The 13,537-nt window shown below is 39.7% G+C and overlaps 1 protein-coding gene across 4 annotated transcripts in view; it reads left to right on the top strand.

The window, feature by feature from the left end:
* The window catches only part of myo1g (myosin IG), a 57,711-nt gene that overhangs the window by 33,101 nt on the left and 11,073 nt on the right, over positions 1-13,537 (top strand). For all 4 annotated transcript variants that reach the window (XM_063899266.1, XM_063899268.1, XM_063899267.1 and 1 more), the window contains 3 exons: positions 2,831-2,935; positions 3,777-3,890; positions 8,870-9,027. In XM_063899266.1, the coding sequence (XP_063755336.1) occupies positions 2,831-2,935; positions 3,777-3,890; positions 8,870-9,027 (377 nt within the window). The remainder of the gene's footprint in view (positions 1-2,830; positions 2,936-3,776; positions 3,891-8,869; positions 9,028-13,537) is intronic.

The following is a 13,537-nucleotide window of genomic DNA, read 5'->3' as shown; positions in this document are numbered from 1 at the left end:
GCATCCCATGACCTTCATCAGTGAGTGGAGCCTCAGCAGGCATCATCACGTGAGCTAACAAAGGGACAGGGGTTATAATCTCATCATTAAACCATCACATATTGTCACTTGAACAGTGCGTCATACTGAAGTCACTTGATGACACGTCAGTAAGTTTTATCTGACAAAGAAGGCCATGATTAAATTTCCAGAACATAAAAATAATAAGTGGATCTTAAGTGTCTTAAGTCTCAAAGAGTGGTCAGAATCAGGTGTATTGCCAAGTGTGTTTACACATACAAGGAATGTGCTTTAGTGTGTAATAGTGCATACATAAACTCACTATGAACACACAGTTAAAGGGATGAAGTTGTAAGAAAGCAACAAAAATAAAACTAGGACATTTTAAAAAAATCTAAAAAGTACAATATGAGACTCTGAAAATTAAACATGGACAAAGTATTTTAATTTAAGTAGAATATCTTTGCAGTTTTTGTCATTTTATCAGTTTATGTTTTGTCAGTTTTTACCTTTTTTTTATTGAAACAATCCTTATTTTCTGTTCTTAATTTATATTATATTATATATATTATATATTACCCCATGTCTCTGTCTCCTTTCAAGTGCGAATCAGACCTTTTGCTGCTTTAAAAAAAAAGTTTATTCATGTAATGGAGAATTAGTTTTGCTTTGGTAGGATAAAAAGATAGAAACATGATAAATACACTGCAAATTCAAACAATTTAGCACTAGTTTATTCTGCTATTTTAACAGTTTTTACTTACTAATATTTATATTTAACAGAAGTCTGACTGTGTTGAGTGTTTTCTCAGAGTTTTTCTAACTTCATCTGTTATGAAGCAACACAACAACTTTTCATTCCTTTTATGAAAAAACTGGGAAAATCCATCTGATTAAATTCATCACAGTAAATAGGACTTGAATGAGCAGCAATGTATTGAAAACCATCTGTGTTTATGTATACGGTGCATGTGACGACAAGCCTCGCAGCGTCACTAAAGGAGCATGGTGTTTGTGAACACAGCCCTCCTTTAATGAATCCCACGGTCAGATCATTTAACGGCTAATCTGAGATGTTTGGTGGCCAGAGGCTGGAGAGACGCCTTCAAGGAGCGTTAGCATGACTGTGACTCCCCGAGTTAGTTTGTCAGACAGCCCGTGACTTGCAGCCTCCTTCAGGGCTCCAGCTTCACCACATTGTTTTTAATTCCACAAAGACCTATGAGGAGTGCATGTAATCCAGCATGCAGTCAGCCTGGATCGTGAAGTGTGTGTGGCTGCTGCTGCTTTAGATTAAGTGCTGAGAGCAGACAGCAGGGGAAGTCAGACAGATTAGGGTATGTCATGTGTTCTCAGAAACCACCAAGAGACCAAAAGTCAACAAGTTTGCTTCATTATTTCAAGCTCATTTAAGAAGTTGTGGGTGAAAAATACATCACCATAGTCATGGACTTATGACTAAATGAGCAGTTATCGTGACTTAAAAAAAACGTTCCAGCAAAGCACGGACGTTTAGCAGCTTCTTCCCTTATCATTGTTTTGTAAAGCGCTGGTAGACACATCATCTGTTGTCTCTCTCTGAGCTGGAGGGGGAAGAGATTTCTTTTTTTTGTGAGCTTATCAAAAGGCTGGAAGATGGAAAATATGAATTTCCATCTTATTCAACTCAAACCCTCCAGACATTTATGTTTTTTTCCCCCACACTATCATTAGAAAAAGAAGCTGCTGCATTTTCAGACTCTTTTTATCATACAAAAACTGTTGAATAACAATCAAATCTGGATAGTCTGTATGTGCCCAAATATTAACTTTAATAGAAATGAACAATGATCAGGAAAACAGTTTTATTGTTTAAATCATCCATGATACAGGTGTAATTGTCAAACAAAACCATATACTTTTGGCATCAACAACAGCCACCCTCGTCTGTAGACTTCCCAAAAGTGGCTGGAACCCAGCTGCTGATCCCATTCAGCTGAAATAACACTCATGTGGTCGGACGCTGGGGCGATGAGCAGAGGCTTTTTTAGATAACCCAAAGGGGCTTTACAATCACTACAGGATCAACACCGTATGTGTTTTTATACCCTCTCTTGAGGGGAAAACTTAAAAAACAAACATGTTACACAAACAACTAAACAAGTTTAGAAACATCAGGAAGACAGGACAGGCATCCACTAGGTGTCTTGGCTCCAGAATAACTTTAAATAGTAATTAATATTATAATATAGAGAATTGATATGACAAACTGACAGAAATAAAGTAAAAATACTGTATATCTGGGAGGATGTCAAGCAGCTTTCAGGCACAGCCACATAACCTCCCCTCCACCATGTAACCTTGAAAGGAAACAGACCACACCAACTCACAAGAAACAAAACTGAAGGAATCAGAATGAGACAAAAACACAGAGAGAGAGTGGACTGAGAGAAGAGGCTGAGATCCAATTATATTTTTCGTTTCTAATGATCGTTTTCATTGGAATTTTGCTGAATAGTTCTAGTTCCTTAGTATAATTGGTCACAATAAGTGGAGACATTATTGTGATGAAGGGAGACCATGACTCGTTTTTAGACCAGCAGCCCCTGACTCTAATTCTCATCATGGAGTTGAGCTCCAGCATCAGCCGCCCTGCTGGGTCTGTAACGGCGTCAAACCGTGTCTGGTAACAGCAGCCCGAGGCCAGCAGCTTTGATCTGCTGCTTATGGAATTAAAGCGATAAAAGAGGCTGAGAGGGGTCACGCAGTTTTAACGACGAGACACATTCCTGTGCTGCCATGCTGTATCTGGTGGCTTCTGGTAATAACACAAGGTCTTTCACTTCTGCAGATGCGAGACTGCCCTCAGACCAGCGCTGCCTTCATCCGAGTTTCTAAGGAGCTGAGGAACAGAGACGAGTACAACCAGGTCCTCTTCTCTGGCTTCTGTCGGAAGGTACAGTGTGTGGGGGAAAGAACATGCTGAAATGAAAATGTGTTACTTTGTCGTGTTGCTTCTGTTTAGCTTTGGGATGCTTTCCTCACTTGCCATGTTCTTTTCTTTCCACCCACTCACACCCCTTCTTCTCTTTTGTGCCGCTCGAGATTTCACGTCCTAGCGTTGAATGCAACCCTCTCAGACATGAGATTTTAAAACATAATCAGAGGATTAATCATGAAAGAAACTGTACTATAATTCACTCCGATTCTCTTTTAAAAGTTTTCAGTCAAAACTTAATGGAGTCATTTGAGGCCCTGCTTATTATTTCACCTCATGATGAACTCTTCTCCAGTCTCTGTGGATAATAAAGGCCATATTTTCCTTATCAGGAATTGTAGAGAAACTCTAAAAAGCTTTAAAAGAAGATGGACCTTTAATGATACACATGCATCAAGAACATCCAGTGCGGAGAGGCAGCCAGTCTAGCTAGATCCATGGCCCAGGAGGAGGTCTGGCTCTGAGGAGCCAGACCACAGTTCGGGTTTATTGTTCCGATCGGGACGTTAACCGGCGACCCTTCAGTCCAAAGTCAAAGACCTTACAGACTACACCACTCCCTCCCCAAGACAAAGTTTATTCGAAGATGTCAAGCCCTTGATAGAGGAAAATAAAACAACCACCAACACTGACAAGCCCGGAGAGCCTTTGTCTTTTATCTGCATTTGTTTTGTTCTGTGTGTGTCGCTCGTTTGTTGCTCCACAAAGAAAACCAACAAGTGTTTGAAGTGACAGTAACAAGTTGCAAAAAAATGTTTTTAAATAAATAAAAGCTCTTCTGTCATTTTCTGTCTCTCAGGTGAATAGATTCAACAAAAGCACAGACCGAGGACTGCTCATCACAGACAAGTGCGTGTACAAATTAGAGCCGAAGAAGCAGTTCAAGGTTCTGAAGAGGCTTCCCTTAGACACTGTGAGTACTCGCGTGCTTGCTCTTGCACATTCAGTCACCGATGAACATTCTTTAAGGGACCTCCTTTTCAGGTTCATATTTATATTTGTCCTCCACTGGGACATGTCTCCATGCTTTAATGTTCAAAAAGCTCTTTATTTTTCTCTTACTGCCTGTGCTGCAGCACCTCTTTTCACCCTCTGTCTGAAACCAGAGCCCAGTCTGCTCTGATTGGTTAGCTGGCCGGTTCTGTTGTGATTGATCAACCACCTAGAGATGTCCCAACCTTAGCCTATCAAGTACGATGTGTTGATACGATAGCCAATAGAAAGAAGAGTGTTACGTAGCGATGTCATTATGTTACGGAAATAAACAAAGGAGCTCAATGAAGGCGTTTTAAGCCGGGGGGGGATCTCACATTTCCAAATACCATTATATGGCATCTGTCGACCCTGTTTCCACCAAGGCAGTTGTAAGGCTGGTTCGGAGCCTCTGCCTGATTCCGGACCATTATTTTATTTTGCCACTAAAGCAACATTTGTTCCTGCTTGACAAACCACAACCCAGGTAACCAAGAACCTTTCAAGATCCCAGGAACCAAACCTAAGCCTTTTGATCAGAGGAATGATACTCAGGGTGGGGGAGAATCTTTGAGGGAACAGATTGCTGGGCTGATAAAAGCTGATGGAAAATATTCTGAACTGCAGCATTCATTCACTAAAAAAGTACTCGCGTAATTTCAAACTTATTAAGCGGTGGGGGTGAAGGAGTTAGGTGTAAGGTTTTAACATACTTTGTTAAATAGAATTAAGCTCAAGCAAAAAAAAAAGGAAAATATTAAATAGGAAGTCTACATACACAATATTATGATAAAACATTGAGGCTAAAGATACATGCCCCACCAACGTCTGCATCCTCGACCAATCACAGTGCATGAACTGTAGCAGAAAAGGATACAAGTATGAGTATTGCATTGTAAGGCTACCAACCCCAGTATTACATTTACTATAATATTCTCAACACATTTCGTATTGTGGGTTGTTTTTATAATTGTGTCACTGGTACTTTGCAACACATACCATATCGAAGAAGAAGAAGACAACCTTTATTAATTCCCTAGGAGAATTTCAGTTTGCTCTCTATTGGTAAACAGTTGATACCAGGGTGGGAATTTCACAGCGGCCATGACAGGCCATGGCCTTCATTCCCCCTCGGTCTGGCCGTGATGCCCCAAAAATAATTGTACGTCCTACGGCCACCATGGCCGTTGTGCCCTGTTACTGTTAAAATCTCGAAGTTGCTTTAAAAGTGTCAGAGTGGTGGTCTGGGCTCTGAACTGCATTAGTCCTTGTAGCTTGGATTGGTTGCGCGCACTTCACGTGTCATACGTTGCATCATTCAATCATCACTGCAGCGTCTCGCTATAAGAATACAAGGAGGCCTCGTGTCTCTTTTTGTCCGTGAGTTTATTCACTTCTGAGACAGGTTACTGTCGTCCGGAACCACGGCAAAACAACAAAGAAGAACGTTAATCATCACTCGCACACACATATATACCGTTAGCTCTCCCATAGCATTCCCCCGTCTCTCTCTCTCTCTAGGACCTCCCTTCTCCTCACCCAGTGGCGTTTTTATATGTACAAAACTGGTGGGGCACGAACAACTAAGATTATGTAAAGGCTTGTTGTACCTTAATACATGGAGTAAAGAGCGCTATCACAAAGCAAAACTTAACAATAACAACAACCGTGATGCCTCAGCATGAAAACATCAGACTGTAGGAAAACACACACACTCGTCACCGTGGTTACAATATCGATACATAAACTATACTTCGCTCACCAAAGCTCCAGTAGATGGTCAACTTCATGTTCTGTTTGTATTGTTTACTGCTGGTGCTGTAGTCTAAGCTCTCTCGTCTCCTCTTCATAACTACACTTTTCGCACACACCTACAGCCAATCAGCTCTGACTTATGAGATGATGTTTCAGTGGGCCTGCGAGCGCTTTGCTCCTCTTGTGATTTGTTTTTTGCCGCACACATTGAATGAAAAACTACTCTATTCAATGCGCAGTGTAGTAAAAAAGTAATTTGTTTTCCATGTCATTCGTGTGTTTTTATGATCAGAAAGTTAAGTTGTTTATTTGTAAGCTCCAAATCCTAATTTTTCCCTAAATGGCCTTTGTGCGTAAAAAAATTTGTGACACAAAAGGCCAAATGGCTTTGCCCCTAAAATTACGAAATTCCAAGCCTGGTTGATACACACATACATAAATGCATGGATTGATGGAGAAAGGTTGGCGCTCTTATATAATTTGGGGGTTGAGCATCCTTCTTAACCGACACCTCTCCAGCTATACAGTTATACTCAGGTATTATTATTAAATAAATATAATGTATATATATATATATATATATACATATTCCATTTGAAATAGTGACCACCAGCAGTGACCATCAAGTATCCAAGCCAACCCTTAAGGACTGAGCTGCTGCCTGACCCTCATCATTTTTGTTCTTTTCAAACATCTTGCTGTCAAAATCATTGAGTATGAGTTTATGTGAAACAGCAGTCAGATGGAACAGATCTGTTCTCCACTGTATGTACAATGTAAACGCACTAAAGGTTAAATACCAACAACACCTACACACACAATAAGTCAGCACAGCTGGACGTCCAGCAGTGGTTTCAGAGAGAGACCTCACTGCATGCTAGAGGGTTAAAGAGTATCATCATGCAGCAGCGAGCAGCTAAAGATAGCTGATGCCATTAAGCTCTGCTGCTCAGTGAACGATACAAGTGTTTCCAGGTCAGAAGCAGAAAATAGAGGAGAAGCAGCTCTGCACTCACTGTGTCACCAGACTCTCTTTGCGGAGGCATTAAGGCTGAAATGATCAGGTCACAAACTGATGGAACAATGTGACTGGACATCAGCAGAGTGGAACTGTGACAGCTTCCCAGAGTTTTCCTGAATAGATTGGACATGTTGGTGTAAACTAAACAATCAAAGTTGTTTAATGAATCAAAAGAGAAAGAATCAGCAAATACTTTCAATTAAAGAAGTCAAAAGCACCAGCTTATGTTCAAAAACATTTAAAGTTAGAAACTAAAGGTGAAAAAGGTTGCAGTCAGTAATACTTGTCCTATCATAGAGTTTAAAATTCTGCTATGTGACTTATGTAATGACACTGTTCATAACAAAAAGCAACTTATTTGCATTTACTTTTTTATTCTAGGTCAATTACATTTTAGCAACTGGTTTTAGCTGGGGCATTTGGAATTTTACTACTGCTCTTATTTGAACCTCTGACCGAGATACTAACAGAAGTTTGAAAATAACGATGACCATCAAGCAATCCTGTAGGATTTCAACGTTATTATTCATATACTTGTTCCTATGTTGGCCAGATATATGCTTTTTATCCACGTATACATTTCATACACAACCCACTCCGAACAGAGGAACACACCCAGGGTATTTTCTTCTTTTAGATTTCTATGAAATCATATTTTAAGTAATATTTGTTTTAAGATGATTTGACAAAAAACAGCAGCCAAATAGTCTTAAAATTCCAATGATCTTTTTCTATGACATTATTCAGATTATAAGAATAAATAAATCAATCAATACATTTTGACTGTGGATCCTATATTTACCATAAATAACAGTCACTGAACACTGGAGGGCCGCTTTTAGCTGGATTAACCTGTGTGTGCTGCTGGAGGCCTTAAGAGTCTTAATCTGCCCCGTCTCCCTTTCCCGTCTCTGAAACCTAAATTACTTAAACACAATTTTGTCTGTAGTAGTTTCATTTGATGTGATTTTATACCTCTACTCGTCATGTTTTCATAGCAAATATTGTTGGTTTATTTGGCTCCACTACTAATATCTGACAGGTGTTGAAACTTCCACATCCAATTTAAAAACACACAATATAAATCAGGTAATACATTCTGATGTATTTCAAACCAGCACTGCGCACGATAATTAACATTAGCATCTCAAAGAGCTGCAAAATTAAAGTGATAAACACATCAAGGCAACAATAATTATGAACTAGTAAGATAACGTATTTAGAAAAGTTCTTAAATAGGCCGCTCTGCATAACTGGTGGCAGTAAATGTGTACATTATTCCATGTCGGTCACCCTTAATGTCCTTCCATTCACTGCCGCCCCACCACACGTGCACTGCCGGCACATTTGCTCTCACTTTGCAAACTGCTAGTGATAATAATCCGCTGGGTCTGTTCATGGCGTGAGTTTTGATCCAGGATATACTGTGCTGTACTGTATTACACTGACAGGTATTATACATCGACCTGATAATCCCTGACATTTCTATACAAATTAAATGTCCCCGCTCCAGCGCGTGACACTGAATATCAATCATTCAGATGACAGCCAGGTGTTGTCCACAGAAGTAGGAAAAAAGTATTTCGGTCTAAACTCAAAGTAACATTGAAACATAAAAAAGTCTTCCATTGAGAATAGTTGAAATACAGTGTGTTATTAAGTATAACATGTCCTTAAACTATGGAATATAAAGGTATTTCTTTACACATAACACAATTGTTATGTTGTTGTATATTTTTGTAAAATTGGTACAGATAAAATTATATGTAAGCAACATTTTACTATGAATATTACTCTATTGCATTTCAAGCTTTTTTTAACCACGTTATATAATTTAGGGAGAATTAGGTTTAGTAGTATAAAATAACGGAAAGTGAAGGCATTTAAAGAAACTCAAGGTGTATAGATGTAATTCGTTTTTTGCAACAAATGTTATGGCACAATACATTTAATAAGTCAACGTTTCAGTTTTTTTCAGTGTATGTAAGAAGCCACCGTCCTTATCCTCCCTTGCACTACCTGTAGGTTTCCATAATCTCCATGAAGACTGGGTGATGTTAAACAGCGACTCCTTCAACACATGTACCTGGACTCCTCTTCAGAGTCATAGTTGTGTCCTCGTCTGACTCTGTGTCTCTCCACAGTTAACAGGGCTGAGTGTGACCAGCGGGGCGGACCAGATGGTGGCGCTGCACACAACCTCCCAGGATGACGTCCTGCTGTGTCTGCAGCGAGGGGAGCTGTGCACCAACCAGGACCGAGTGGGGGAGCTGGTGGGAGCGATGGTGGACCATTTCACACGGTTAGTCTAAAGTTTAAGTGATAATAGTGATAAGATACCAATTTAAGTTGTCCTCAATCCAAATTGAACACATTTAAACTGTAAAATAAAAGTTTTACAATGTTACAGTTGTGCATGCTCTTATACAAATACATGTTATGATATTCACCCACTCATAAGGTAAGATGTTCTGTTTGATAGATTGACATTAAAAAGGAATGAAAAACAACAGAAAATGGCACCGTCACTCTCTTCGATTTCAAGATGTAACATTAGATAAAGCTTAAAGCTATCTGTACTATACTACATTTGTGCTTTTAACACATTTTTAAAAACTTGAACCACATAAAGTCAATAAATTGACACCTTCAACATGTTTTTGGTCTCCAGTAATGGTGTTGACTTTGCATCAGTGCAACTAGCCAGTATTTGGTTCACGATAAAAATCTTTTAAAAAATACGTTATTTTTGCCAGGAAAGTGGGCGGGGCCGTCATTTCGGCCAGTGGCTGAAAGTACCATAGAGACACACATAGGTATTCCTCTGAAATCATTGCAAATTTCTTTCACTTTTTATAACTTTTAGATATCTACAGGCTGTAATAGTTGCCAGGCTGTCTTGATAACTTATTAACAGCAGCGGATTTACCTTTCTTAGGAATCTTTAAACAGAGAGGACAAAGGAAGTGTAAAGTGATTATTCGGGGAGATGACACGCAGCCTGTCGGGGTCTCAGTGTCACACGAATAACCAGCACAGCATCCGACTCAGCGTTTACTGGTCAAACCGAGTCCATTAATGCAGAATAAGAATTACGCAAATCAAACTCTTGGCATTCATCACTGTCATAGTTGTCGGTGTCGGCGCCCCGCTCTGAATAACTGCTGTGAAATGAATCCGTCACGCTGACATTTATCACATTTATCACTCGGATCCTAAATTGTCATCACTGTTTATAAACCTGACTCACATCCATCTCTGCCAGACTTCATCTGAATGGCACAAGTTTTCACACTGAGCAGACTGTTTTGGTTGTACTGTGTGTGTGTCAGTGGCGGCTGGTGAAAAAAAATCTTGGTGGGGCTAGTGTGCCAACAGATTTCCCTGCCTAATTTAGCATAAGCATTCAAATGAACAGTCGGAAAATGACTACAGTTCCACAATAATAATTTAATTTCACAGTTTCCAGCTTCACAGAAAAAGTAACAATTTACAGCTATATTAGACTTTATGCTATCAAATACTATACAATACAATCAAGGGATAAATTAACAACAAGGGTATGATTTCAGCTGAATCTATACAAATCAACAGTGAGTGAGTGAATGAGTGAGTGTGGGTTGAGAAGAGAGAATGAAACAGAACTTTCCTATTCAAATGTAACATATACAAAGAATTTAGAACCAAGTTATTTTCAAAAAATTTTACATAAACAGATTATTTTAATACCCTCTCTCAAGGAAAAATGCATTTACTTGGAGAAAACAGCATCAGTGCCATACAGTTGTCATTGCATGTCACAGCCTGAGAGAAACAACAAAGCATTCTCCACAACTATATTATAATTACATACTATAATATTATTACATATTACATCGCCATCATCTCTCTTCGTCGTCGCACGTATTTTTTCCCCACGTAGCGTAGGACAGAGTCTGGGAGTCGCACTACGAAAAAAAACTATCGCTGGCTCCTTATGTAGCTACAGCAATCCTAAACCTTCACGCATTTTACGTAGCAGTTGGGGCTAAATTTCCAGCGCCCCACCGGCATTAAATTTGGCGACATTGATAGGCCAATTATTCATAATTTCTCCCTAGCAACCATAACCGGATTGGCTGTTTAGCTGCCGGTCAGGGGCACTTTGCCGATCGCCCCATGAGAGAATGATACACTGTCTGTCAGTGGAAATTCACTGTTTAATGAGTGTTAGTTGGTGGAAATGTTGTTTAAATGATTTAAATTGCATGTAGGCACACACACTATTAAGTAAAACTGACATTGATTTAAAAAAAAATATGCAAAAAATATTTGTTCCCCTCAACAGCTGGTGGGGCAGAGCCCCAGCGCCCCCTATGGGCCAGCCGCCTCTGTGTGTGTTTGTGTTTATTACTGTGTGTGTGAGCGAGACAGCAGCCAGTCTTCAGTGATTGTTAAAGTAATAATGCTCCAAATCCTTCCAGGACAGCGGCTGATGTAAAGATATGAAAAAAATAGTAACAAACACAAAGTGGAGATCGAGCTCATCTGGTGGAAATTCAGTTTGTTTAAGACATAAATCCACCAAAGATTTCATACATCTTTATAGTTTAAACTCAGTGCGTTGAGGTTTTCATTCAAAAAGAAGCCTTAAGGTTTATTCTGTAAAACTAAAGTCCACTTACTTCGTGAAACCTCTTAAGTTTGATACATAATTGCATTGGTCACATGACAACAGATGAAAGCGTCTCGGTTTATTTGTTTATTTGGATCTTTACTAGCTCGAGGCCTGTCTCCCAAGAGTCCATATTCAAATCAATATGTATAAGCAAACACATGGTTATAAATACTTAAACACACTCAATTATACATAACCCTTCACAGCTACATTTTGCACTTTTATTTACACACATACATTTGCACCTATACTGCTGGAATGCACACGTACTGCCTGCAAAAATACACAAAGATTTATCAGTTTTTTTTTATTATTCAATCATGAAAATGGGATTTAAGTATTCAAGTTGGAAGTTGTTTGAAAAGTAAACACTGTAGTTTATTTGTTAATGGCAGGTCTGCAGCTTATTTTTATTTATTTAATTTTTATTCGAGTTGACATAGCATTTTGTGGTTTCTTTATACAGTAAATATGTCCTTCAACCAAGACTCTGTATCTCCTGAGAAACATTGCACATTTTATACTTTATCAAACCCCTATTACACCCATTTTACATCTCCCAGGCTACAGAAAGCATTTAACACATTCAAAAATCCTGTTATATATCAGTGGAATCTGTAAAAAAAACAAAACATGAGCCTTACTGTCAGCCAAGAGCCAGTTGTATGTTTTTTAAGTGATCACTGGTGTCATGTAGAGATGGAACATGAATGAGCTGTCACCAGAGTGACGTTTGTCTCATTTTCGTCACTTGTTTTGTTTCTGGCCTGGCAGACGGGGTTTATCTTTCCTTCTTTTATGAGTCTTTCCTCATGTATGTTTAAGTGATCCCAGATCCCTGGTGAGGCTTTTGTGGGTTTTACGAGTCTCAGACTTTTGGTTGGGGTTTTTTTTGGTTGGGGGATGTTTATCTGAATCACCGGGGTCCTGCAGCAGCTGCATGGCTCTGGTCGGGGTGTGACGGGCGTCACAGAGCAAAGTCCACCATCAGGAGTCCGTTTCAGCCCTCCGCCTGTCTTTGTGCCACCATCTGCGGTGAACAGAGGGGGTCGCAACCTCTGCTAGCCAGACAAAGTCAGGGGTGAGCTGTGTAAGTGTGTGAGCATGTGCTCAGGGGGGGAGAGTAGGAGGAGAAGGATGACAACACACTACTCTTGTGCTTCTGTCAGGAAGTGAGACTTTGAGAGTCACGCGCACATCATCTTTAGTTTATGAGGTCTGGAGATTGGTCAGGGAGGAAACAGTCAATGCAGTGATTGTGTTTTGAAGTCAAACTCGAGAGCACGGATCAGAGTGGTAGCACAGAGAGTTCTGCAGAAATAGGTCAGGGAGGCACATTAGGTAAAATGTGACTTTAAAGCTCCTCCGTGTTATTGGAGAAGATGAGCTGTCTGGTTTTCTGTCACCCGTCTCTAGTTCCCTCGGCGGAGGTTGTTCCTCCTCCCTCCTCTTCCTGTACGTACCATCAGCCCCGTCTCTCCCCCTGCTTTTTCTTCCTGTCACCTGGGTTCGGAGCTGTCGGCATGAATGCTGCGCGTGTGTTGGTATGTGTGTGTTTACTGTGTGTGTCTGCTTGGAGGGGGTTGGACTCCTGGACCATCTGCTGGGACAGCTGGGGGAGTATGAGTGGGCTGAAAGCAGGGTTTAGGGTATGATCTGTCCCCGCCTTAAGAGATTGTAGAGGATTCTTACTTAAAAGGCAATTTGGGGATTTCATTATCTTATTGAACTCAGCCCGAGACAGAACATTATAGAAGTTTTAGGATCGGCTGTGATATTCACAAATATTGCAGCAGTTAGTTCCTGCCATTTTTAAAGAGACACTTAAATGGAAAGTGCATGTTAAATACAAACATACACTTTAATCTCTTATTCCTATACTCATTCTTTTTCAAATTAAGTCAAGTAAAAGTAAAAAATGGCATATTTATAAGTTCAGGCAAATTCTAATAACAACAGTTTTTTTTTATGAATTGATTAATCAAACAATCGTTTGGTTTTCCAAAACCCCCACTATAATATAATATAAAATAGAGAAAAGCAGGACATCTCCACATTTGAATGGCTGAAAAACAGCATTTCCTAATTTCTTTTGCACTAAAACTTTATTTAAACTAACTAACAATGAACTCATTATCAAAACTGTTTGTTATTT

Source organism: Eleginops maclovinus, chromosome 13, assembly GCF_036324505.1.
Source record: "Eleginops maclovinus isolate JMC-PN-2008 ecotype Puerto Natales chromosome 13, JC_Emac_rtc_rv5, whole genome shotgun sequence".
Classification (NCBI taxonomy): domain Eukaryota; kingdom Metazoa; phylum Chordata; class Actinopteri; order Perciformes; family Eleginopidae; genus Eleginops; species Eleginops maclovinus.
The sequence above is the reverse complement of the archived record's forward strand: the minus strand, read 5'-3'. Positions and strand labels throughout refer to the sequence as shown.